The sequence below is a fragment of the Esox lucius genome, chromosome 4 (assembly GCF_011004845.1).
Source record: "Esox lucius isolate fEsoLuc1 chromosome 4, fEsoLuc1.pri, whole genome shotgun sequence".
Taxonomy (NCBI): domain Eukaryota; kingdom Metazoa; phylum Chordata; class Actinopteri; order Esociformes; family Esocidae; genus Esox; species Esox lucius.
In genome coordinates, this window is record NC_047572.1 from 32,304,208 (window position 1) to 32,330,506 (window position 26,299).

Genomic DNA, 26,299 nt, shown 5'->3' on the forward strand with positions numbered 1-26,299 from the left:
GGGCATACCTGTGAAAAACTCTCCAAACTCTTGCTCGAGCTTGATTGCCTTGTCAAAGACTTTATTGGCTTGCTCATACGTCTGCCTCTTGTTCATTTCCCTGAAACACACAGGGACGTTTGGGTTATCGTGCAGTTCGCCAGGTGAAATGTTCTACGTACTTACAGTGAGGTTAGATTGTTTTAATAATTATTTCCAAAGTCACTCACATAAGAGCTTCAATTGATTTTGGTTTTATGAAAATTGCGATCGAATAAAGTTGTGCTTGTTGCAGACGCTTTATAGCATTCCCGGACACATCTAGGATACAATGTTTTCCCTGTAGGAAGGACAAAGACCAAACAAACAAAGAATTGAGAACAGCAAATACCTTCTCAGGTTTCACACCCATTAATAAGAGGTAAGAAGAAATGAATCCAGGGATACTGTACATTAACAGTGTGTGTGTGTGTGTGTGTGTGTGTGTGTGTGTGTGTGTGTGTGTGTGTGTGTGCTCCCCTACCCGCTCTGCCACTGCTCTGACTGACAAGATGCTGGTCCCATAGAGGTTTTCGTTGAACTGTCCCGCCTCAATGAACTTATTATCCTGAATGTCTTTCTCCATCTGCTCCCGCGAGCCCACAAAGTGGTAGTCCTGGCCGTCCATCTCGTTTTCCCGCCGCGGACGAGTCGTGTCTGAAGGAGGAGGGACAGAACAAAAATCTAATTGATTAGTGGTCAGTGAAACCAGGGACAAGGCACCGGTTTTTGGACATGGTTGTGACAATGTGGGACCCCGGCTCGTTAGGTGGTCAACTCACGAGGAACGCAGGAGCCAAACTTATGAGGGAACTCCGAGATCAGGTCGTCATTTACTCGGTCTTTCATTGGGCCCAGAATGATCACCGGCCTTGTGTAATGAACTTTAGGGGTCAGAAGGAGTCAGAGCAACAGTAAGACAAACAACACAGTCTCAGGCACTAATCTAAACAGAGGAGAAAACCCGGTACATCATACTCACTCTCCTGTCGAATGACTGGCTCGTATGACAAAATGGTGTCTTCCTGACCCTCTAAACAGCAGAAAGGAAGGAAAAAGTCCAGAGTTACTTAAATCACATGACAATTATACATTATGAGAATCAATTGTCAGATCAATTGCGGAAGAGGCAATTTTTTAAAGTAATTTTTTTATCCCACATTACAGTGACAGGGTCTTGCTGGTGAGTTCCAGATAACATACCACTTCAGCAGCGGGGACTGAAATTGACCACCATTCTGGAGACGGGTGTCTTTTCAGTTACGCGGACTACATCAAAAACAAAGCACTTAAAACATTTTCATAAATACGCTTGCTTACTTGAGCTGCTTTCACTGTCACTCGTGTTGGACGTCAGGCATTCTGCAAGGAGACGAACAGCAAGTTACAAAATCGCTCTCAGTGGTGAAAGGCCACAGCAAATTGGTTTGAATTTAGGCACACCAAAAGTACCAGAGCATCAAGAGGAATCAAGACCCCGCACTGAATATAACCAGATGAAAAGGAAAACGGGCAGAAAGAACAGAAGGGAAAACAGTCCTGCTAACAGTGACAGCGACGTCCCTCTCCATATGGGTGAGTGGTCGAGTGGTGGCAGCAATAGGAAATCAAGTGGTTCCTTTTGAAAAAGTCCCAATTGACCCTCACACATCTCCTGCCGGGTGTTTGGCATGGCTGGTCTGAGGCTGTGACAGCAGTCAGGGACAAGCCAAAGGAAACTAACGGAGGTTGGCCTGGTGACCTCAGCGATGCATGAGGACCTGCTACCTAACAGGAGAAAAGCAGAATGGGCCCAGCCAGTGGGGAACGGGCTGGATGTCTACAAGTTGTTATGAGTGGACAGTGTCTAGATGAAACCTTTACAACCACATTCGGACAAGAGAGAAAGGGAGTCAGACAAAGTCTTGCCCCTTTGTCCCAGGGATGTGTGTGTCAGTGCACGTGTGTGTGTGTCAGTGCACGTGTGTGTGTGTGTGTGTTGCAGCCATTGCCAGCCGGGTCTGCGTGGAACAGGCATTTAGCTCTGAGCTCATGGGACGGCAGATGCAGCAGGACACAGTACAATCACACACACTTACTCAAACTCTTTGATCCATAAAAGTCATCGCCTAACCCTGGGAAGTCCTGAACGGCCCGACAGGGGAGGAGCAGAAACAGAGAGAAGCAGACAGGAAGAAGAAGAAGACGTTAGTGAGAGACGGGCTGAGAGAGCTAGAGAGACATAGAGGTGTGTGTTGCTGTGAAGGACCACCGACACGAGGCCCTGTGCTCATTGAACCCTCAGCCCGCATCATTCCCAGTGAACCACGCCCTTTCAATTACTATCCCAATTAGGAAAAGGATTTTAACCCTTTGGGGTTAATGCTTTTTAGTGCTGCAGTCCACTTAATGATATGGGCCTTTTGTGGGAGGGTGTCCGGGCAGCAGTGAATAGTGGGGGCTGACCAGGCCCAGAGCACAACGCCAAGGCCTGGACAGACATCCACCCTGGTAAATAGCAGCACACACCTGGATTCTCCCTCCACCAGAGGACAGACAGACACGGGAGAGACAAACGCTAGAGAGTTAACGGAACCCCAGGCCTGTGTCTGCGTGGGTCTCCCGGATGGGATTAGACGGGCGAAGGACAGAGACCCGGGGACGGACAGCGCTGCCCACAGACAGACAGACTGTCTGCTCCCAGGGGTGAGTGGAGAGATGGAGCTGAGAGAAAGGTGAAGCGTGAAAGGAACGCGCAAAAAAAAAAGAGAGAGACTGAGATCACACATGTGGGTACTCACGTTCAGACTCCAACTCCTGCACAATATTCTCCTTGCTCTTGTAAAACGGGAACTTGCGTGAGAGATTGAAGCTTTTTTTGCGCTTTACTTTGACTGGCTGCTTGGAAATGTGTGTGATGGGGAAGGGGGGGGGGTGATGGGGGCGGGTTGAAACAAAAAACAGAACACAACGCTGTTGTTCAATGAGGACACCAACCATGCATGCAAAATGAAATAAACCAGACAAAAATCAATAAAAGGTGAACAATGAACATAAATGCAGGGCCGATAATCAGGGAGAAATGAATGGAACACTTATGCAAAGGGAAGATGCCATTTCCATTTGATCCCAGAAACAACATGTAAGAGCTGACAATGACCAGTGATGGTCAATTGAGGATTCATTACAGTTCTTCTAGCAGCAGGATATTATGCTAGCAGCGCTAACTCAGACTTTCTTTTTCAAAATAAAAGCCATCATTAAAATATATAAGGCAATGTAGTTAACTGTCTAGTCTGTACATTTTATGTTGAATGTCTGTTCCAATCTTGTTCTTGTCTGTTCTTTTTTACAGACTAGAATGTTAATTATATTGCCTACATTTTTATTTTGATAAAGAAAATCTGAGTGCAACCAGCAAAATATCCTGCTGCTAAAACAACGCTAACGAAGCCTCGTTTGGCCATCACTAGACAATACTTTCTTTCTGAGCAACAATATCCATACAGGAGGGTGATTTAATTAAGTCATAATATTACATGACGCTCACGTGGCAGAACATAAACGATTCAATAAATTCCCCATTGAAGTACTGCATTTATAATGCAGGGGGTATATATCATATGAAACTGACAGGTTCGCGTTTTTACCACCAAGTCGGTTGGCTAGTAGCCCTGCATTCGTAATTAGGTAATAAAGCGGTTTCCAAATGCGTACTTGTGTTTTTTTCCTTAGAGTGTACAGCAAGTACGGAAGACAACTATCCGTTTCCAAAGTGCGATTCCAAACCTAAGAACGCGAAATGGAGACTATGTACTACGTTCCAGCTAATTTCTCTGGTGTCACGTCAACGTAATACAGCATTCGGTGGCGGGAGCAAACGGGAAAAGAAACATTGGCAAGTCGGTTGGGTGGTGGGGATATTACGTCAACAAAAGTATGCTTAAAAGTTTAACGCTTTTTTAGCGCTCTGCGTTCTCACATAGACCTAGACAGAATGCTATTTGAGTGTTCTCAGATGATCGCACTTGAAAGAACGGTAGAACGCAAGAATGCATTTTCAAACGCAGGTGCGAGCTTCGTTCTCCAAACCTCACAAGTAAGCGAACAGAACTTCATTCAAACTTTGTACACACTTTTCCAATTCGCGTTCTTACGTTTGGAGTCGCACTTTAAAACATATCGTTCACTTCCGCAATTGCTGTACACTCTACGAAAAAACACAGGTGCGCATTTTGAAACACGGCCACAGCCGCTGTCTGAAGTGAGTCTGTAGTTTCTTCTCCACCAGCTCCAGTGAGCAGCTCAGTGTCTGATACCGGCGCCTGTTACCGCACAGCATCAGGAAGGGTCAGCTCCCAGGGTGCTTGTGTCCAGTCAGGAGAACCTCCACACACTCACCCTGTTGGACTCGATCATGCCGGTCCTGGCGTGGAACTTGACAGTTTTTAACCTCGCCCGCTCTTTCTTCTCCACCCTGCGCAGAAAAGAACTCAGTCAAATGTCGTACTGAGGCCCTTTCGACAGACACACAAGTGCAGCACAGTTTTGTTAGTCAAAACCAACTGACGGGGTTTACCTCTTCTTGCTCGGAATGACCCCAATCTGCTCGCTCTCCCCATGGGGCGTGACCAGGCGTGCCTGCCACCATTCGTCATCAGAGGCGTTGATGACATGCAGGATGTCCCCATAGGAGAAGCTCAGGCCTTGGCTGGGCAGGCAGCTGTCTCTGGTCCGGTCATAATCAAACAAAGCTCTACAGACAGACAGACAGACAGACAGAGGAGAGTGCAACTGTCAAATCACTCAACATTAATCACTGCACCCCAGTAGTGAGAGGTTCTGGGGCTTAAAAACCCACACGATGACATTTCACAATGTTACAAATTTCACAATGTTATGACACTGGTATCTCTGTGGAGTGTCTGTCGGTGTGCTGTCAGACAGGTCAGTCCACTTAGTTTATCGGGGCAAATTGCCGCTCTACAGGTTTCACTGCTGACACAGTTTATTATGATGGTTGTCTTGTTTCATTACTAATGTTGGTTTCGACGCCAGCTGACCACAGACAATATCCTTTATATTCCGGTAGCACATAACTGATGTCATGGGTCCTGAAACCAAACCATCACACTACCATGAATCTTTCACAGTATACCAAACTGTGTCTCATTTTCAATACTAAAACACCCCAGACAGTTTCGTACTAACATTTTTGAGCTGTTTTGAGTCAATTACTTTGTCTGAGTAGTCTCAATTTGAACTATGCTATTCATTTTGGTTAAACAACTTTAAATAAGTTATGAAAAAAAACTATACATTTTGACATTAAAGATATTTAATAGTTGCTAAACAAACTAATACAAATTAAGTAACACATTCACAATTCAGGTTCAAACATAAATGTGCATAGCATTTCTCTTGTACCTGTTATTCTATAGTGTTATACATCGACTGCGTGCGGATGTGTAAAATCAGAAAACCTGTCGTCTTGTTCATAATATAGATCAGCAGGCTAACACAAAATCGCTATTCAAAAGGTTAAGTATTTTAACACACAGAGAGGCTGTTTATACACCCCTGGTTTAACTAAAATACTCCCCTAGACCCAAGGGGCAAGGTTCCATGAAAGGTGCAATGAAAAAAAAATATATATAAAAAAATTAAAAAATCTAATTCACACATTTCTAAAATATTTTCCATATTATCCAATTCCCTTCCTCCACCACTAGAGGCACTGTGCACGTGCCTCAACCAGTCATATGGACAAATCCTTGCATTGAAATAACAGCACTCATGGGCTACACACAGATGTGTGTACGCACGCTTCCCTGGAGTAATGTTGTATTGATTGATAAAATCTAACAGGTTTCACTTTTGATTCCTCAGTCGCGCCGACACTCATTAAAACGTTTTAGGAAGTACAATTTCCTAAAATCTAGAACCTTAAAGGTTTCCACATGAAATACATCCAGGTTCAGCAGTGTAGCTGGTCCCAAAGGAGTCGCAGTGTCCCTTTCTACATCATTAAGGTAGTGTCACTGTTCTCTGGTTCATTGGGTTCTCCATTCTGGACTGAAGGTCTCACACTACCGTTCTGCTACCTAAATGCAGGTAATTGTACAGAGTTTCACTGCCAGGTGATATGACTGACTACCTACTTCCGCTCACACAGGTATTCAGACACGCCCTGTGTGTGTGTGTGTGTGTGTGTATGGCCTCAGAGGTCTCTGCACATTCCAAAAGACAGCCCGGGGAGAAGGCTGCTGTACTGTTGCTGCAGAGTCCTGAAACAGACACTGCCATTTCCCACATAACTTCATGCTTAGTCACCCGCGGAGAGGAGAGGAAACGCTGGCTCTGCCTGCCTGACAGGAGTCTTAGGCAAAAGCATTAGTCCAGGTGTCACAGGTGGTCCAATGAGCTGGTCTTGTTGTGATACAACAATAATGGGCCACTTACAGAACGGTATCTTCGGTCTTTTGCAGTCTAGTTAAAACAAAATTGCTGTTTTGATGCGTGAGGCTCAGTTGATCCAGACTGTTGACGTAAATGTGACATACACAACAGCCCGGCAAGATTAGGAGGGAAAACAGAGGATCACTAGATAATCCATGTAGTCAACAGGCATTCTGGGTGGGTCAGGGGATCACTAGATAATCCCTGTAGTCAACAGGCATTCTGGGTGGGTCAGGGGATCACTAGATCATCCCTGTAGTTAACAGGCATTCTGGGTGGGTCAGGGGATCACTAGATCATCCCTGTAGTTAACAGGCATTCTGGGTGGGTCAGGGGATCACTAGGTAATCCCTGTAGTCAACAGGCATTCTGGGTGGGTCAGGGGATCACTAGATCATCCCTGTAGTTAACAGGCATTCTGGGTGGGTCAGGGGATCACTAGGTAATCCCTGTAGTTAACAGGCATTCTGGGTGGGTCAGGGGATCACTAGATCATCCCTGTAGTTAACAGGCATTCTGGGTGGGTCAGGGGATCACTAGATCATCCCTGTAGTTAACAGGCATTCTGGGTGGGTCAGGGGATCACTAGATCATCCCTGTAGTCAACAGGCATTCTGGGTGGGTCAGGGGATCGCACTTCAGCAAGTACATTGAGCTTCACCTTGAAATGAAAATGCAGTGACAGAAAACACAATACTCCGTTTGCTCTGACAAAAATCTAAATGAAAGCGTACAAAACTGGTACAGACAGCTATCTGTACATTCGATCAGGTTGGGTCAATAATGCAATTGTTTGGGAGGTGAAGGACAAGAAATTATTCATTGTCAAAGCTAGGTTGAGTGCTAATTTACCTAAATTACCATAGATTCTATGGGTGGTCAGTGTTGCGTAGTGCAGCCAGTATAACACAATCTTGTGAAAATTGCACCGATAATAATACAAACGTTTTCCCAATGTCAGGTAAACCATTCCTACTGTTTAAATGACCCACCATTGACAGCCTGGGATGCTGTGGAGAAGGTTGGATTGGTGTGATTTTCTCCTGTGTTAACTTTAATTTAGCAACACTACATATGTTTAACAGGAGGTTTAGCTAGCCTCACTAACATTAGCGAGGCCATTGGAGTTGGTTGCATCGCTGCAGATGATAACAGACCATATCGTTCATTACAATGATTACATGTAGACATGACTACAAAAACAATGTGTTTAGTGCATCCAATGGAAATGGAACTATCTGGCATTTTGACGTATTACTAGTAAAAGCTGTCCAGTTGTCGATGGTGAGCAATGGAAGGAGACGGTTTTGCCGCCAAGTGGGCGGTCCCATATGCCGTGACGTCACGTGAAAACTATCAATTAACATTAGTATTTTCTTGAGATATTTAACTTGGTCTTTTTAACATTGTATAGTTTCAGAATCATTACATTTGCTTCCTTCAGCAACCTGCTAGCTGGCTGTCAAATGACTGATGGACCAGAGCGCAGCAGCATTTTGGTTTCACGCCCGCAATGTGAAAACCTGATTATTCTATTGGCGCATTTGTTGGTCATAGTCTACACAAAATGAAACCGTACAAAACAAGTACACACAGCTATCTGTACATTCAATCAGGGAGCTAATCTGTACATTCAATCAGGGAGCTATCTGTACATTCTGGTCTGACAGAAAACCTTGCTCTTCAAATGTCTTGGACCAGAAGCCTTGTGACATAGCGTACTCACATAGCGTAATGAAAAATTTTTGTGCGTGCAAAACTAGGTCAGGAGGCTGTCTTGTGTTTGGCCCGCGCTTGCGTGTGTGTGTGTGTGTTCTGGTACCTGACGTAGAGGGAACGTTTCTCGCTGGTACGCAGGGAGCCCGATCCCGAACTCATGCTGCTGTTCATCATCTGTTCCCTCAGGTCGTGGATCTTCGACTCAAAGCGGCTGTACTCTGTCAGGACACACACACACACACACACACACACACACACAATCAATATTCAGAATGTCACCCACAGTCTTTCTATCCCTTTAGTCCACACAAACTGATGTACGGTGTCGAAGCACTTTCAGGAACAGACAAATAATCTGTGATACTCAGTGATCACAATCTCACACTCAAACACACTTGGGCCAGACTTATTTCCTTTTACTAAATCCATCGGGTTAAATGATTGTAGGGCCCTAGAAAATGTATGATGGTAAAGATGACAAACGGGCAGAATCACAAAAATCCAGATGTTCAAAGAGAGAACAATATTCTAAAATGTACATAACTTTGTAGGGGATCGATCGCGTTTTTTTGAAAATGATCCACATTTCCTGTATCTTTCTGAAGAGGCAAAAGAGAAAGCACCTGCATGTGTGCTCACCAGCCACTAACAAACATAATGACGCCGTTGAAAGCCCTTCTGGTGGATGAAGCCTTTTACAACAACCTTCTGGACTACAAACTGGCCTGTGCTCACCAGAACAGTACCATTATTTTCTTTAGTGCTTCAGAAACACAGCAAGTTGCTGGTTTGCGCGTGTGAAAGAAAGCTTAACCGTTGGGCTCTCTGAAATCTGCACGTTCGAAACACAGATCATACAAACATCTGTGTTGCAGTGGCTTTTTCCTCGCCAACGTCTAGTATTGAAAGGCAGTGTTGCATTCATGTTCATGAATTCGCTGTGATGTGGTGACAGGTGTACCACTACTGCTTTATATAACTGTAGGAATGTTAAATGCATTTGACTGGCCAAGCATATCAGGATGTTTGATTACATTTCACATGGCCATGGTACACAAAGCCTGCTGGAACATCAACCAATCACCTGTTGGATGGACCACGTGAGAATTCAGCTTTTCAAACAGCTCATTGAAAGTGAAGCCACCTGCATTTCCTAATGTTTTGCTTGATGTTAGCCTAGCATTTTAACTGACCACTCAGGGTCCAGGAAATGGCTTGATGTTAGCCTAACATTATAACCAACCCCTCAGAGTCCAGAAAAAGGCTTGATTTTAGTCTGGCAATATAACTGACCCCTCTGGTTAGTCTGCGACCTTGCAACTCACACCCCTTTAATGCCCAAAAGCCCAGTCTTCCATAGAATGCCAAAGCAAAGGACAATCGCACAGTAAAACCTATAGGATGGAGCCTTTCTGGAGGAAAGAACAGGGCACTATTAACCCTGATGATCACAGAGGGCATGAATCAACTTGCTATGTAACAACAAATTCATAGGTTTTGGAGTTGAAAATTCAATCATTTGTTGGTCTGAGCTGACCAAAAAAATAAAACCATCCCTGCACTCCAAAGATTGAACAGTAATTTCCTAGGTCTGTATAGAAATGCTAAGTGGGACTAAGTTACATAACTAGGCAACAAGACCTGCTAATCAAATAACCCATTTTATGTTACATACCAAGACATTTGTTTAGATGGAAAATGTATCTTGCTAACCGATCATGCATTTGCAATGTTTTTAGCTCAGGGAGACAATACCCTGGGGGACCAGCATTTCACACTAATTAAACGACAGACTTAATTTAAATGTTGATGATCAATACATTACTACAGATTTCCATTAATAACCAAAAAGACAGAATTACTGGTAGTCCTGCAACCCCAACACACACACTGCATTTCTACCAGGCATCATTCTCATACACCAACACAGCACCTACAAATACCACTCTCCAGCTCAGAGGTGAACAACAAAAACGTCACAGATCAATGTGAAGTGAACACATTGATCTGGTGTCTTCTGGGCTGTGTGTGTGTGCTACAATCCAGGCCTGATTAATGACCTCAGAACCAGACAGGCTTCATCACGTACAGGCATAACACATTCACTAATACCTCTTGTCAGGTCATTAATTATGCAGATTCATTACTGAGAACAGTCAACGTGGATCCCTTTTACATGATAAACACAGGAAGCTAGCTGGTCGGTCCAACATGGATGGCCAATGATTACGGTGGGTAAAGCCACTGCTCTGTTCCTGCTGATATGAAGCCACTACAGGCGCCACCATTACACAGGGAAGTGGAGGTAACTGACACGCAAAGCAACCAATCCTGTATTACACAGCAGACATACCAGGCTATAACAACACAGGCCCTCTATTACACAGCAGACATACCAGGCTATAACAACACAGGCCCTCTATTACACAGCAGACATACCAGGCTATAACAACACAGGCCCTCTATTACACAGCTGACATACCAGGCTATAACAACACCAACAGACGTACCCGGAAAAAAAACACTAATCTTAGAACCACGGTCCCGACCGTACCTAGACCACCGACCCACGGTCCCGACCGTACATAGACCACCGACCCACGGTCCCGACCGTACATAGACCACCGACCCACGTTCCCGACCGTACCTAGACCACCGACCCACGGTCCCGACCGTACATAGACCACCGACCCACGGTCCCGACCGTACATAGACCACCGACCCACGGTCCCGACCGTACATAGACCACCGACCCACGTTCCCGACCGTACATAGACCACCGACCCACGTTCCCGACCGTACATAGACCACCGACCCACGGTCCCGACCGTACATAGACCACCGACCCACGGTCCCGACCGTACATAGACCACCGACCCACGTTCCCGACCGTACATAGACCACCGACCCACGGTCCCGACCGTACCTAGACCACCGACCCACGGTCCCGACCGTACATAGACCACTGAAAAACAGTCCTCACCACCGTGACAGAAGATGTGGCATATTGTACATTCATGGGGTCGTGTTGTCAAATGTGTTTCACAGCTACATACTAGAAAAGAAGCCCTTCATTCTGTCGAGGGGATAATAACCAACCATTAGGCCAAACATCCTACGAAGAAATAGCCGTAAACAAACTGGAACTCTGTGTACAAAAAAATCATAATAACAACAACAAGTGTTGCGCAACGAGAAATGTTAATGTCAAAGTCAGGGTTTGCTCACCTCAGGGACCAGTCACGGGCCAGTAAAAACCCTTTCCCTTTCCACCAGCAGAAAGAGCCCAGATCAAAGTCCACACTCCGTGACCCGCTCCGTCAGGAAGGCAGAGACAAACACTCGCCCAGGGACGACTCAGGCAGGTCCACCCAAAATAAACCGTCTCGAGTGTGAAAACAGGGCGATTCTCCGCGGTAGACAGCCCCCGACCTCAACTCTGTCCCCCCCCACCAACGCACCCCGTCGAAACCAGGAGCGAAGAGCACTCAAAGCAAACAGAAACCACGCCCGGGGCCCGCCGTGTAGTCTCCGCCCCGCTGCCTCTCACCGGCCCAGGGTAATGACACGGCAAGTTGAGGTAACCAGACACCACCTGCCGGCCGGTAACCAGGGGCAACGCTCCAGCACTATCGGGATTCACAGGGAGGCGTACACGGAAGCCGGCAGGCGGACTAGTCCACCTGGCCCTCGGACCCAGGGGAGGGAGCACAGGCGGAAGCAGGGAAACATAAGAGGTAGAAAGCTATAAAAGACCTGGACAATACAGTATCCTCTTTCCTAGAACATCCACACAATGCAGCATCGTTAGTGAACGTTTCCCAGAGTAGTGAGAGACAGGACTGGGTGGGGGCTCCCTTTATACTTTCAAAACATAGGCCGCAAGCAGCAGGGCCACCCTGAAGCCCCCCTCCAGCTGCCAGGGAGACAAATGTAACAACTACAGAGGAAACAGCTGTAGCCTGTAGTCAGTCCGCCTTTCAGAGGAGACTGAAGCACCACATGCTTGACCTAGAGCCACTAGCCAGGTCGCACAACAATAACAGCAACAATCTACTACCTGCAACCACCTAAAACCCCTGGTAAGAGTAACAATAAGAATCATAGCAACACTCCCGTGTTTCCTCTGTGACATTAAGGCCCCATAATGACCTTCTCCTCGACCCCTTAGTGTGCTTGCCAAAATATTAACGACAAAAGGATAATGCAACCGACTTTTGTTGAATTTTTACAATTTTCAACAGCGGTCAGGACTCCGACTCGCTACCCCTCCAGAAACGCCCCACCGATCCCCAAGCAAGTGTGGTACGCAGCGTCAACACGCCCATGTTCTCCAACATGTTCCAGTACTCCGTCAAAACAAATATGGACGCTATAAGCGGATCTGCTCGCATGAAAGGTCTACCCGTACAACAAGCCCAAATTGAACCACACTTTACTGTGACACTAGAGATGTCCTCGAGTGTGCATGTAAGCCGATGCACTTTATAAATCCGCAAAGTCTTTCACTTTCAGAGAAAATTCCCTTTTTCACAGCCGAAACGGAAGAACAGTTAAAAGCAATGTTAACAAACACAAATCAGAAAGTACATTTCAAAATGAGTCCTTTGGAAGAAGACAGAACAGAAACCTGGGTCCTTTCCGCATTTGGCCACATCCCACTTCTTGTCCTCACTAGTTGTCTTATTTCGGGGGGTTGGGGGCTGCATGCTTCCCTCTTGATCCACTTATGCAACAGCCCAGGCATGTGTTTGAAATATGAGCACGGTTCCGTGTTCTCAGGGCAGGTTCCGGAGCAAGACTAGCAGGACCTCGTCTTTGATTCACTGGACCTGGAATAGTGGCCGTGCTGAATTTAGGCCAATTCGATTAGCTCAGTTTGGTCAGGTGGGGTGTCAAGGTCACTTACTCTGGTCCAGCTTGTGACCCGTTTCCCCAGTGTCCTAACAGGAACACGTGAACCTGGGCAGAACTCTGCTATTCCCAATATAAGTTGTTCGGGGTTGACATTTCCCATGCTCCTGTGGCCGTGACACCCCTTGGCAGGGCAGAGAGAGCGGTGGTTGTGATGTAATTCCACCCCAGTGATGGTGGGGGGGGGGGGGGGGGGCATAAGAATACACAAGGCATCCATTCAATCTTTTTACCAGTTAAGTGTGTGAGATTTGGTGGACTGTCCAAAGAGCTAAATGAAGCAGTCGCTACTCTCCACTGAGCTCCGTTCACAGAGCCTAGTCTTTGATGCCTTCCCTCAGGTCTGTGGAGGGGAAGGCCAGGCTCTCGCTCCTCAGAGGTCTAAGCAGCGACGGAAGCACCATTCACACTCTTGCTACTCCTGACTGACAGCGTGATTTCTGTCCCTCCTCTGGCCACTCAGGCTAAGGAAGGGTCATGTCAGAGTTCGTGCTAAGGACGTGTCACGTTCAAGGTCAGCAGAGGATTTGGCAAAAGACCTCAAAGCACCACTGCTTAACTCAAACGTCTGTGACTGGTTTAGTATTGCCAGCTCTCAACCAGATACTGTGTGTAGTTCATTATCCTAAAAGCAGAGGAACACTACTAGAGAAGACTATTCTGTCGACATTATATACTTTGCTAAAACCACAGTTCACTACAGAGAATTCAAGACTGGGAAAAGATACTATGGGAGAGGGGGCATCATTTTAGTGAACTCCTGTAACGATGGTGTTAGATGTGCTTGGAGACATCAAGAGAGGGTTGGCCGATGCTCAACTGCAGCCAGAGCCAGGATCCAATGAGCTACTCTGGCATCCGACGAGTGACCTTCGATTCCGTTCCACAGAAATGCCAGATCTACAATGGGTCAGGCCTATTGGATAATGTTTGATCCAGGTTCATGTTTAACACATTATTGGATGCATCAGGAATACAGGGGGAAACAGGCTTCAACAGGCCAAATTCCTGTCATAGTCCACACAGAGCCAAGTCCTAAAGCTCATAATATCCTTTGAATTGTTGTTACAGCACGTGCATACATACCAGACTACAACTGAACATTTTCTTACATGGCTAAGATCTGCCCCTTGAGCCTTTTACTAATAGGTTATTCTTGATTACTTACATTCAAGCGTTGATCTGTGGCTTCCGAATTTACCCATATAATTAGGGTATTACTTTTGTCAGAAATGGCCTGACGATAGAAAAAATATGGAAAATGTCAACAGGTTAAAACTAATAAGGTGCTTCGTGATGAGGTCACTTCCTGGAGTGACAGAAAACCTCCACGCACCTGTTAAGTTTACCCCACCTCTAAGCGTCAACTACTGTTATTTAATTCGGCAGATTTCCAAAGAAATAGGCCTTTAATGTCTCCAAATAAATAAAAAATACGATAGATTAGCAATTCTCTCATTTTCTAACGTTATTTGACAGTATTGGGTTAGACAACCTAGCTAAGAAACCGGCTTACCCATAATCTATTAGTTACAGTACCCTCCCTGACACAATAATATGGCTGAATTTCAAGCAAACGTTTCTGTACTTAGCTAGAAAGACTCTGTAAATTATTTTAGCAAAATTGTAACGTTTGAAACCTGCTTGGGACAGCTGTGCGTTAAGGGCACATAGTTAGCTACAGTAGCTAGCTTTAAATGCAGCCCAGTGACTAGATTGCTTTTAATTCTATAGTGATGCTAGCATCAGGTTTAGCTATGAATAGCACTTCCCAAAACAGCGCGCAAACAGAAGCTGATCCACAGCACAGGTTTAGTTTGGTGGTTAGAGAAGTTAAAATTGTTTTCTGTTGACAACAGAAAACTGTATTGCTAGGCAATCTAGCTAACTTTACAGTACTGTCATTAGCTGACTCAGAAAACTTGCATGGCGCCAGCTTAAGTACAGATACACATGCCCCAAACTAATGTTATCGGTACAAATAGCTACATTTTTGTTCTCGGTTCCACTGCATTCTCCACTACCTTTCCTCAATGCAGGAGCGCGTAAAACAAAAGTGGTTGTTTTTGATTTCCTCACCTCTGTTCGGTCCAATTCTGGGTTACTTCACAGCCCGTGGTATCTGATCCTAACATCAAGCCGACTAGGAATTCATGCTGCTTTTGCTGGTACCTTATTACCCATCCCCCATCCACATTCGTATGTAGTCGAATAAGTAAAAAGTTCCTCTGTCTCTATTTCCACCTTTTTCTTTCTTATCGCTGGAGGTAGTTGTTCGCGCGCACCGTTTGTTAGTTCAAACCCGTTTGCCTGCTCTCACTCGGGTTTGCTTTGTTTCCCTTTCCTAGTCCAGCAGAAACCGCAGAGAAGGATGCATTGCACACGGGAGAGGGGCGGGGGAGGGAGGGAGGACAGAGGGACAACAGACAGCCCCTTCGATTGCCTTCCTTGCATTTGGCTCTTAAGTAACCTTGTTCCCAGACCGGCTCTACAGTACAAGCCCTGCTGTACAGCCAATGTGAGCCGAGCCCCAGAGCCTGAATCCGGGTGCACGCAGCCAATCACACACAGGTCTGTAACGTCCTTATTTGCAAACCACACTCTTTCAGATAACTTGGCTACATTGACGCTATCCGCCCCAAATCTTATTATTATTATATTTTTTTTACAAATTAGAATATATAATATTTTTATTTGATCTAATAGCAATTAGTGAAGAAATATCGTTTTGGTGTACTTGTGTAAATGCACCATTTAGACTACAGCAATGCTGTGGTTTATATTACGTGGCACTATTATTAGTTAACACTAATATTAAAAAATAAAAATACAAGGACCTGTTTTGTTCAAAAGCTGCTTTATGGACAGTTTGTTAAGAACATGTGTTAGCTGATTAACTTAATTGGTTACAAACAGATTAGTGCGCTAGCAAGCTAAACAGCTAGCAAAATAATTACTGACTACAAAAAAATAACTGATCATCTTGTTCTTTTAGGCTTTTAAGGTGTACTTGCATGACAATTTCAAACACGCAAAACAACTCAGGAACATTCATGAGGACCTTTGAGAGGACGCAGGAGTTCCCTCACCTATCAGACAACAGCACTCGGAAACACCCTGGTTACTACGACAACTAGCTCAGCCAAGTCAACAAAGGACTCACTTTGGTTAACCCGGACATAATTAGTCAGCAGGTCCTAGATGAATGTGTTAAGAAAAAACCCAGACCATATCAGTTGTGATAATTTGTCCAGGAGACATAAGCAAATTACTGCTGTCTGAAAAAGCACTAACCAGTCGCCAAACGTGTCTGTTTGTCCTTGATCAAGGCACTTAAACCTGACTACTTATGTAATTCGCTCTGGATAAGAGCATCTACCAAATTACTAACCATATGAATAAGAGGAAGATAACAGTGAAAGTGCAATCTAAGGACACACGGGTGTGCAGCCCCGCTTCAACTCTGAGATAAAATGACTCTGAGTTCCTGAAAGTGACAAAAATTTAAATGCATTTTGGGTTAGCTGTAGACTGTGTGTAAGAGAAAGAAGAAAAAGTCCTACCTTCTGGTCGGTACTGGGCAATGATGGTGACGGTCTGCCCAGCCCTTTTTAGTGCTGCAGCGGCCTGCTCGTGAGTGGCATTCCTCAGGTTCACCCCGTTGACCTGAGACACAGGACACAACCTCAGTCATAAACTCTGGACGGACAGGTCAAGGCGACAAGACCACCTAGCTTTGACATAAGGATGCAGAAGGGAAGCCACTTGGCTTAGCAGCTGAATCATTTGTTTTCAATCAGTGGAAGTATGACCTTGGCATGATGAAGTTCATCACGACTATAGGAAATGGCTGGTTCGCACTCCCAGTCAATCCCAGCCAATAAGCAGAAGTGGCATCTAGAAAGATATTTATGGGCCCTCATTCTCCTTGCACCAGCTAGGAGATTATTCATTTGAATGAACGTGACCTTGACTGGAAGACGGTCCAATGTGTCTTTGGATAACTGTGATTAAATGCTGGCCAACTTATCATCTCTATCTACCCTGGTTAACACTGTGTGTCTCCTCCTCACTTGAATTTTAAGGAAAGTCTTTGATGGTAAGTCAGATTCGAGTGTGTCGTCACAGGCTTCCTTACCACGACAACCTCCCACAGTCGGCATCTACATTGCTATGACAAAGCACTAGTACTGTTAGTTGCGAGGACTGATACGCCACTGACCGAGAGGATGCGGTCTCCCCTCCTCAGCTCCCCGCTCAGGTCCGCAGGTCCCCCGGCCAGGATGAAGGAGACAAAGATGCCCTCTCCGTCCTCGCCACCCACGATGTTGAAGCCCAGCCCAGTAGACCCTTTGTGGAGCAGCACCTTCCGCGGCTCCCTGCCAAACAGAGCGACAGCATCAGGACGCGCAGCGGGACTGGGAGCAGAGGAGAGAGAGAGAGAGAGAGAGGGACAGAGAAAAAGAAAGAGAGAGGGACAGAGAGAGGGAGGGAGGAGGCAGAGAATACAGGAGGTGAGGCAGGTACAGAGAGAGCAAGAGGGAGGGAAAGAGGGAGAGAGACAGAAGTAGATAGAAGATGGACAAAGGGAAAAAGAGGGAGGGCAGGAGAAAGACAGGAATGGAGATGGCAGTTTAAGAAACACAGTGACAAATATACATATCTCATTTTGCAGTTAACAATCTACAATTGTCACGCTTTACTGCAGGACAGCCTAAAGCGGTTTCTATACATTGTTTGAAAGTGAATACTTTCATATACATTTTTAGGAAGAAAAAAGAAAGAAAGAATGAATGTATAATAAATATCCTTCCACAAACAAAATTTCTAAAATCAATTAAACACTTAAACCACACTCTCACATGCTTCACCACACTCTCACATGCTGGTAGTTGCATACAAATAGCAAATGTAATGATTATCGTTCGACTTCACCTCCAACAAGGTACAACAGGACCCACCAAGACATGGCTGTCTTTGGATGAACCATTTACCCTTTCAAGCACTGTTTCCGTCTCATGCGCACACACACAGACAGAAACACACACACAAACAAACACGCACAGACAGAAACACACAAACACAAACTGAGCAGCCCCGCGCTTGACTGACCTCGCTGCGGCTCTGTCCTAGCTCCAGCCGCTGTGAGTCATCATCAGGCTGGCTGACTTGCAGACTTTGTGTGACTGAGGATCCTTAAGAGGTCAAACCACTGCTAGAAACCATCAAAAGCCTTCTGAGAACATGCCTGAGACTATAAGGCAAAGACACTCTATAGAGTCTCTGGAATCCAAAACACACACAAAGTTGCCCCTCTCAGCAGAGCCCACTGGATACACACAAACCCACACACACACACACACACACACACACACACACACACACACACACACACACACACAGCCCTCCTGGTTCCCATTAGCGGTCTTCGCTCCCAGTACTAAGCCTACAGTCCAACTCACTCTCTAATGGCCTGGCTGTAAGTTGCTGAAGATACTTTTTTTTACATCGGCGTGAGCCAAGAGTGCATACATTCTTTCCTAGCGTTGGTCTGAGGGCCCGACTGAAAACAACCCTGATCGTCCCGCTGGAACATGTGAAGAGGCCTTGTGTGTTCTAAATGGTTCCGCAAAAAGACCGACAACATTACCAGAAGGCAGTTCGGTTGAAGAGAACGTTGTCTTGTATCAGCCCATACGCAACGACATTGTTAGATGTAGCAACACTGAAGGGCAACGACTGGATGCTACACAGAGACCCACGCTGATCTGAAAGCCCCAGTGGGAATGTGCACTGTAATAACTGCATCTGAATCGAGAGTCTCAGCCTAAGGCGTAATGACAAAGCCGTTATGGCAGACGAATGCCCCGGACCAAACAGGAGCAGAGCAGTAGACTTGGCTCGGAACGAGGCAGTCCTGCTGCAGTGACTGCAATAGGACTGTTTCCAGATAAGAAAGTGACTCACGGACATCCAACAAGCCCACACAGACCACACTCACAAACACACGCCTTTTTTGTTCTGTTAGCCGTGTGTCGTTCTGCTTAACATAACAGAGGCTAGTTTATGCATTTCTGAATGACCCACAGCTTTGGGAAAAAACAGCATAACACCTAAATACAATTTAGTAAAAAAAAAAAAAATCACAGTTTTACACAGGGTAAATTATCTTTAAGTACTCCATAAAATTACAGCCAGCGGCCACACATGGGGACGTTTGCCCCCCTACACAGAGGACCAGAGCCTCATTGGGCAGTCCAAAAAGAGCTGCATGTGCTTCAAAGCATACTGAAAAAGCCCCTCCCCCTCCAGCTAGGACGCGCACTTCACCGTGGTTACCTAAGGTTCCTGTCTTTGTCCCAGAACGACAGTCGCTTCCTCAGCCGCTCCGGGTGAGATCTCAGCAGCGACATGGAGGAGGAGATGTTCACCGTGAACATGGTGTTTGCCGGCTGTTAGTCCGACTCTGGGCAACGCCTCAACGCTGGGGAGAAGTTAACCCCCCCCCCCCCAAACCCCTTTCAGACCCGCCTCCCTGGTGCCCGACTGTGGCCGGGGCTCGTTGTGTGCCGGCGGAAATATCTGGCTGTTTGGGAGTGTGACAGGAAACAGCTCCACTTTGGGCTGTCACAATCTACTCATCGTAAGCTACAGGACAACACTTCGACTCTCTCACGCCTACACAGGCAGGCCCAGCCGTCTCTATCTGAACAGAACCACATCCTACAGGAAACAGTCAGGGTAGATTCCCTGTGCCAGTGTTCCTCGTCCCGTAGCCCAGGCTTCCGCTGAACGGCTCGGAGGGCTGTGTCGTGTCACGTGGCGGTGGGAGGGGAATGCCTGACGACTGAGACCCTCGACTGCCCCATACCGTTAGTTAAACGTGTCAGTCTGGGACTCCGTCGCAGATGCTTAAGGTTATGTCAAAATGAGCTGTGTTTATTCTAACCAATCAGAGTACTGAAGTTGGTGACAAACATTCTAAATGTCGCTTCACCCACAGCTGTAAGTCAGACGCATCAGATTCTGGGCCCCGATCAGAAAGTTTGTTAGTGTGAACTGTGGATGTTGTTGAGGTACTCCTTATGGAGCAGAATATTTATGTCTGTGGGTGTGGCGTACCGACCGGCCCAATCAAGGAGTTTGGGTATCCAGGCAAGGGTCTTGGACCTCTAGACTGTATTTGCTGCCTTGGTCCACCTTGTCCACCAAGACACAGCAACTTCACACCAGTTAGTCCTGTCCATCAACACAGTCCTCTGGAGACTGGGCAGACCGGCTCCCTGCAGCCCATTTGGGATTGGATGAACAACCTGTGAACTTCGACTTGACCTTCAAACGCCTGACATCACATCATCAAGACACTGGCGACAGTCCGGACCGGCCGATGACACAGAGGCCCAACGGTGTCTTTCAGTGGAATACATCTGAGGAGAGGTCCGTTTTCCAGAACAGCAATCAGAGGGTCTCTCTCTGAGGGTTAGTATCAGGACAAAGGGCGTGGGCAGTTGCGTGAAAAAAAGACAGTGAATTCCAAAGGTTATGAACACAAGGATCAGCTCCCTCCCAGTCAGAGGACCTGTCATGCCTCCCCCTCCTCCCTCCCCCATGTCTTTTCATCCAGACCAGGAATGTAAACAGTTATCGTGGTCAAAAATCTGCACTCTCTGTGCACGTACCTCGCCTCTCTCTGTGTCTTGCCTTGGGCTGGTCTCCCCTCCTTTCACCCGGTCCCTCTCCATTTCACTGTCTCTCTCACTCTTTCTACATGCCTCTCTTTTCTCCCTCTCTGTTTCTCACCCTCTCTAACTCTCTCTGACCCCCCCCCCCCCCCCCGGCTGGGCCTGTGAGGCTGTGTCAGCCCCCTCCTGATCCTCTGTGGTGTACAGTGGACCGCGTGGCCAAAACACCGGATGGCTGTCTCCTCTTCCCAGCACAGTAATTGGCTCTGCCTGGCTGATTAATGGTGGACACTGCAGACAGCCATTTTCCACAAACACAAGGAGATCAAGTCTCGCTGGAAAACATCAGCTTCCTCTCTTTCTCTGGCAGGATCACACAAGCCCGTAGCGTGCAGAGCTGACATAAACAGATGAGAGGAATACTGCTCTCTCGTCCCTTTTCTAGTTTTCTCCTTCACATTCTTCGGTGAATTCTACTGACACTGCTGCTCTCTTACTAGACCAGCTATTTCATTCTAATTTGACATGGAAGAAACGTCCTCGCTCCTAACGCGACAGACAGTTATTTCAAGCCTCTCAGGGTGGCTAAAAATAAACCAGGCGCAATGAATGATTAACAGTTTAGAGTCACTTGAGCATTTAACACAACCTGAACTATGATTACCTAGTTCAAATATATTCTGTGTGCAGCTTAAATCCTGTCTGTGCTCAAAATGTTACCCAGTTGCCATTGCAAAGGACCTGCCTCTGCTGTGTATCACTCGAGCTATATCGCGGTCCAAAAGCTCACCTGTCTAAAAGTTCACCTGGGTCAAAGGTTGATCGGAGGAAAGTTGCTGATTAGGACACCTGCGGTACAGCCCTGTATAGTCCTGTTGTATATACAGCTATCTCGTTTAGTGCATCTGCTGTTACTTGGCCAGTTGCCTCAGCTGAGACATGCACAAACAAAAACACACAAAACGTGTGGGCGCACGCACACACACAGACATGCTACATGCTGCTCACAACCATTTGAAAAAGCACCATACTAATGAGGCAATCCTGGAATCATAAGGGTCACAGCCTACAAGACGGGGGCCCTTGAGGATCTGTGGGTGGGGTTCTAGTGTGGGTTCTCCAACACAAGAATATCCCCCACCACACAGAGGGGAGGTGTCAGATGGGCAGAAGGCCGATGATCCGACCAGCCCCGCCCACACCCTCCCTGACTCCTCCCCTCTCACATGGCGTCCAGCTCCACTCCTCGGGAGGTTTCGTGTTCAGGACCCGAGGACTGGAGTAAACCTGGAGAACCAAACCCGCAGAGATCTTCCCGGGCCGGGCCTCTGTCTTTATCTGACAGCACCGACACTGAGGCAGCTGGACATGGATCCACTCTGACCAGATGTCTGTTTGCATGATGTCACTGTGACGATGTCGGTCCGGTCGGGCCTGAAGCGGACACGACATGGTTCCGGAGACCCAGGCAGGTGCACCTGAAGGAGTCCAGGTCCAGTCAGTGCTGAGACCACAGAGAACGTGTGCAGGTGGATTTATCCATGTGTTATAATGTATTGTGAGGGAGCCTACATCAATATGTTTGTGCGTGTGTGTGTGTATGAGTGGTTGTGTGTGTGAGTGAGTGTGTGTGTGTGTGTGTGTGCGTGGTAATGTGAGTGAGTGTGTGTGAGTGAGTTAATGTGAGGGGGTGTGTGGTAATGTGAGGGAGTGTGTGTGTGGTAATGTGAGTGAGTGTGTGGTAATGTGTGTGAGTGTGTATGTTAATGTAATTGAGTGTGTGTGTGAGTGAGTGTGCGTCAGCACATTATGAGGGAAATGTCTGAGCAGATCAGTGTGTGTGTGTGACGGCAGGGTGGGCAGCCTTGTGGGGGGTGGGAGAGCGGGGGAGAGGGGAGCAGGGAGAGGAGGAGAGGGCAGCAGGGAGAGGAGGAGCGGGGAGCAGGGAGAGGAGGAGCGGGGGAGAGGGGGTGGACCTGAACACAGATGAATCATGACAGCTGCAGGAATGTCTGCCCTCTGTTGGATCAACCTCCTCCTCCCCAATTCATTTGCGGCAGCCTTGTTTATATTTCCAGAAGGACAGCGGCAGGGAGCACAGTCCTGTGTAGGAAGGGCTGTGTGTGTGTGGAAGGGCTGTGTGTGTGTGGAAGGGTTGTGTGTGTAGGTGTGAGGTGACAGCCTCCAGTTACCCCGCCCACCCAAAATAAAGAATTCTGTCCACTTCCACCCCCCCCAGTCTGTCCCCAGCCAGAACAGGATACCTGGACACCACCACGCAAGCACAGACACACATGTAGCACAGACACACATGTAGCACAGACACACATGTAGCACAGACACACATGTAGCACAGACACACACGTAGCACAGACACACATGTAGCGCAGACACACATGTAGCGCAGACACACATGTAGCGCAGACACACATGTAGCGCAGACACACATGTAACGCAGACACACACTTAGCACAGACACACACGTAACGTAGACACACACGTAACGTAGACACACACGTAACGTAGACACACATGTAGCACAGACACACACTTAGCACAGACACACACTTAGCACAGACACACACGTAGCACAGACACACATGTAGCACAGACACACATGTAACACAGACACACGTAGCACAGACACACATGTAGCACAGACACACGTAGCACAGACACACACGTAGCACAGACACACGTAGCACAGACACACGTAGCACAGACACACACGTAGCACAGACACACATGTAGCACAGACACACATGTAGCACAGACACACGTAGCACAGACACACATGTAGCACAGACACACATGTAGCACAGACACACGTAGCACAGACACACACGTAGCACAGACACACACGTAGCACAGACACACATGTAGCACAGACACACATGTAGCACAGACACACGTAGCACAGACACACGTAGCACAGACACACACGTAGCACAGACACACATGTAGCACAGACACACGTGGCCTTAAAAGGTCGTGTACTCTTAGAATCTCCAAATGGCCACCTATCAGAGGCGCAATCCTCTCTACGTTTCTTCCTAAGCTTCAACCTGAGGGAGTTTTTACTAGCCACTGCGCTTCAATTTCATGTTGAATGCTTGCTTTTTGGGGTTTTATATAACCCAAACCTATACATTTACCAAATAGAGTCCTTGTGCCAACTTTTAACATTCTCTTCAAAATTGAACAAAAGGCTTACCTGGCAGAAATGTCATGAGTAAGTACGGCATTTGTATGTGGACACTGACTAGAACAACACACTACTCTCTTGCTAGATGAGCACCCTTCAGCCAATCAGCATTCATGATTCAAATCAACCACTTTATGATCTTAGTTAACCCAGATGCTCGATTGAGTTCTGGGTCCACAATTTTGTTAGAAGATGAAACCGTAGCTGAAACGGAAGAGCTCCCTGTCATACACAACACACTGCCGTTCAGCTTCACCATTAAGTCAAGAGGCCAAATCTCCACTTGACTTAATGCTGTGCGCTTAGACCCAAGCGCTCCCAATTCTGGATTGGTCCAAGGCACTGGAAGTCGTACTTCTTCTTATGTCACTGGATCATGACTGATCTACCGTACCATGTACGTGTCTGTAGTCCGTCTGTAGTCCGTCTGTAGTCCGTCTGTAGTCTGTCTGTAGTCCGTCTGTAGTCCGTCTGTAGTCCGTCTGTAGTCCGTCTGTAGTCCGTCTGTAGTCCGTCTGTAGTCTGTCTGCTTCACAATACCAATGATTTAACCAGGCACCTTGACATGAGTGTAGAAACTGCCAGGAAAGCTTGTTCTGCACAAACACACCGCTGAGAAGACATCCATCCATGACGTCGCAATGACTGATGAGGGACGTGAGACAGACAGGGACATACAACATGAATATAACACATAAAACCAATCTATTAAACACACACACACACAGCTAACTACTTTAAATAGACATGTGCATTCTGATTTTCACACAAGCACAGACAGACAGGTTGAGAGACAGACACCCCGTAAAAACATCCACAGTTGAGGATGTTAGTAGGGAAGCCAGGCCAGTAGCAGTGGCTTGGGACTCGGGCCTGGTTTAGAGCTCCTACCAGATGGAAGTGAGCAGCTTGTGCAAGCTAGGGGTTCTGTCAGGTAGACTCCCGTGGAGACCTGTGTCTCTGTGAAGGGCAGGTACGACTCTGGCTTGGTACGACTCTGGCTTGGTACGACTCTGGCTTGGTACGACTCTGGCTTGGTACGACTCTGGCTTGGTACGACTCTGGCTCGGCTCATGACTCTTCCTACTGTCCTATCATTCGTATCATATGATCTGCTCATCAAATATATTTAAGACGATTAGCACATAGTAGTTTCACTCTTCAAATTTAAATGAATTACATCAACTGAAATAAACGTACCGTACCAAGAAAGTACCTTATCAGGAAACAGGAAAACTAATATTAAATATGGATGGACAAAAATAGATTGCGTGCAATGGAAAGCATTAAACCAAATAAGCGATGAAAGTTCGCTGCTGCATTGAGGGGCTGTTCATGTTTCCTACCAGTCCATCGCAGACAGGTAGTCAAAGCAGACAATGAGGTGCCGCTGTGGTTTTAACATCACACTTAATTACAACAGTGACACAGAGCACAGTGAAGCCTTTTATAGATACAGTCTCTCAGTGTGACTCCGCCCACCACATAAAGACAAAAAATAAAAATACTAAGAAAAAAAATAACCCAGCAGCAGACATGGACATTTGGAGCTAACAGGGTTATTGCTGTCCAAACCTATGAACATTGGACATTTATATAAGGGTGAACCCAAAGGCACCAGCGGAGGACACGTACAGGAGTGAAGTTGCCACAGCAGGAATGCGGGCGTTTTGGGCTGTTCCCCATGGACCCTGGTCTGAGAGCCGCGTAGCTTTGTCCCAAGGGTACGCACAAATCTGTCATCCATGTGACTGGGGTCTAGGCTTCAGACATGTATAGACTGTTCCACATGGACAGACAGCCAGTAACACTCTAACACTGCACAGACAGCAGGCCCTCCTTCACAACCCTGTCCGCTAAAAAAAGCAGCACTCCGTCCTCGTCCGCCTTCTCGTTTGACTACTGACAGGCCGAATGCAGGTGAAGGTTGGACCACGCGTGGCCGTAGCTAGGTTGTAAGGCTAGCGTAGCGTAGCGATGTCACTGGGTCAGTACCTGCCGAAGGGGACGGGGCCTTGGCCAGAACAGAAGCCTGCGTCCCGGGGCGCCCCCCCGTCGTGGACACCCGGGGGCACCCCACTGTGCCCCGGGTGTTTGTGGATGACACTGTAAATAGGTTCAGGCCTGCTGGGGGGAGTACAGAAATCACAGTGAATGGGCCTTGACACAGACACACAATGCAGCGACACACGTTCAGCACACGGACAACAGACACGTTTAGCACACGGACAACAGACACAGACACACACACGTTCAGCACACGGACAACAGACACGTTTAGCACACGGACAACAGACACAGACACACACACGTTCAGCACACG

The 26,299-nt window shown here is 47.0% G+C and overlaps 1 protein-coding gene across 13 annotated transcripts in view; it reads right to left on the reverse strand.

Moving 5' to 3' along the window:
• dlg3 (discs, large homolog 3 (Drosophila)) overlaps nucleotides 1–26,299 on the reverse strand; it is a 90,594-nt gene that overhangs the window by 2,313 nt on the left and 61,982 nt on the right. For 5 of the 13 annotated variants that reach the window (XR_003781745.2, XM_010902899.5, XM_034291715.1 and 2 more), the window contains 12 exons: nucleotides 17,312–17,507; nucleotides 16,653–16,755; nucleotides 8,279–8,393; nucleotides 4,577–4,753; nucleotides 4,399–4,474; nucleotides 2,799–2,895; nucleotides 1,339–1,380; nucleotides 1,001–1,051; nucleotides 801–902; nucleotides 503–675; nucleotides 210–319; nucleotides 9–100 (listed from right to left, as the gene is read on the reverse strand). Coding sequence is in view for 12 of the 13 variants with exons in the window: in XM_010902899.5 (XP_010901201.1) it covers nucleotides 9–100; nucleotides 210–319; nucleotides 503–675; nucleotides 801–902; nucleotides 1,001–1,051; nucleotides 1,339–1,380; nucleotides 2,799–2,895; nucleotides 4,399–4,474; nucleotides 4,577–4,753; nucleotides 8,279–8,393; nucleotides 16,653–16,755; nucleotides 17,312–17,507 (1,334 nt within the window). In the remaining variant the exon portion in view is untranslated. Of the gene's footprint in view, nucleotides 1–8; nucleotides 101–209; nucleotides 320–502; nucleotides 676–800; nucleotides 903–1,000; nucleotides 1,052–1,338; nucleotides 1,381–2,096; nucleotides 2,143–2,798; nucleotides 2,896–4,398; nucleotides 4,475–4,576; nucleotides 4,754–8,278; nucleotides 8,394–11,403; nucleotides 11,647–14,257; nucleotides 14,282–15,168; nucleotides 15,587–16,652; nucleotides 16,756–17,311; nucleotides 17,508–19,428; nucleotides 19,551–26,299 lie in introns of those variants that run through there. The other 8 variants (XM_029119419.2, XM_020045794.3, XM_029119417.2 and 5 more) reach the window with 8 other exon arrangements.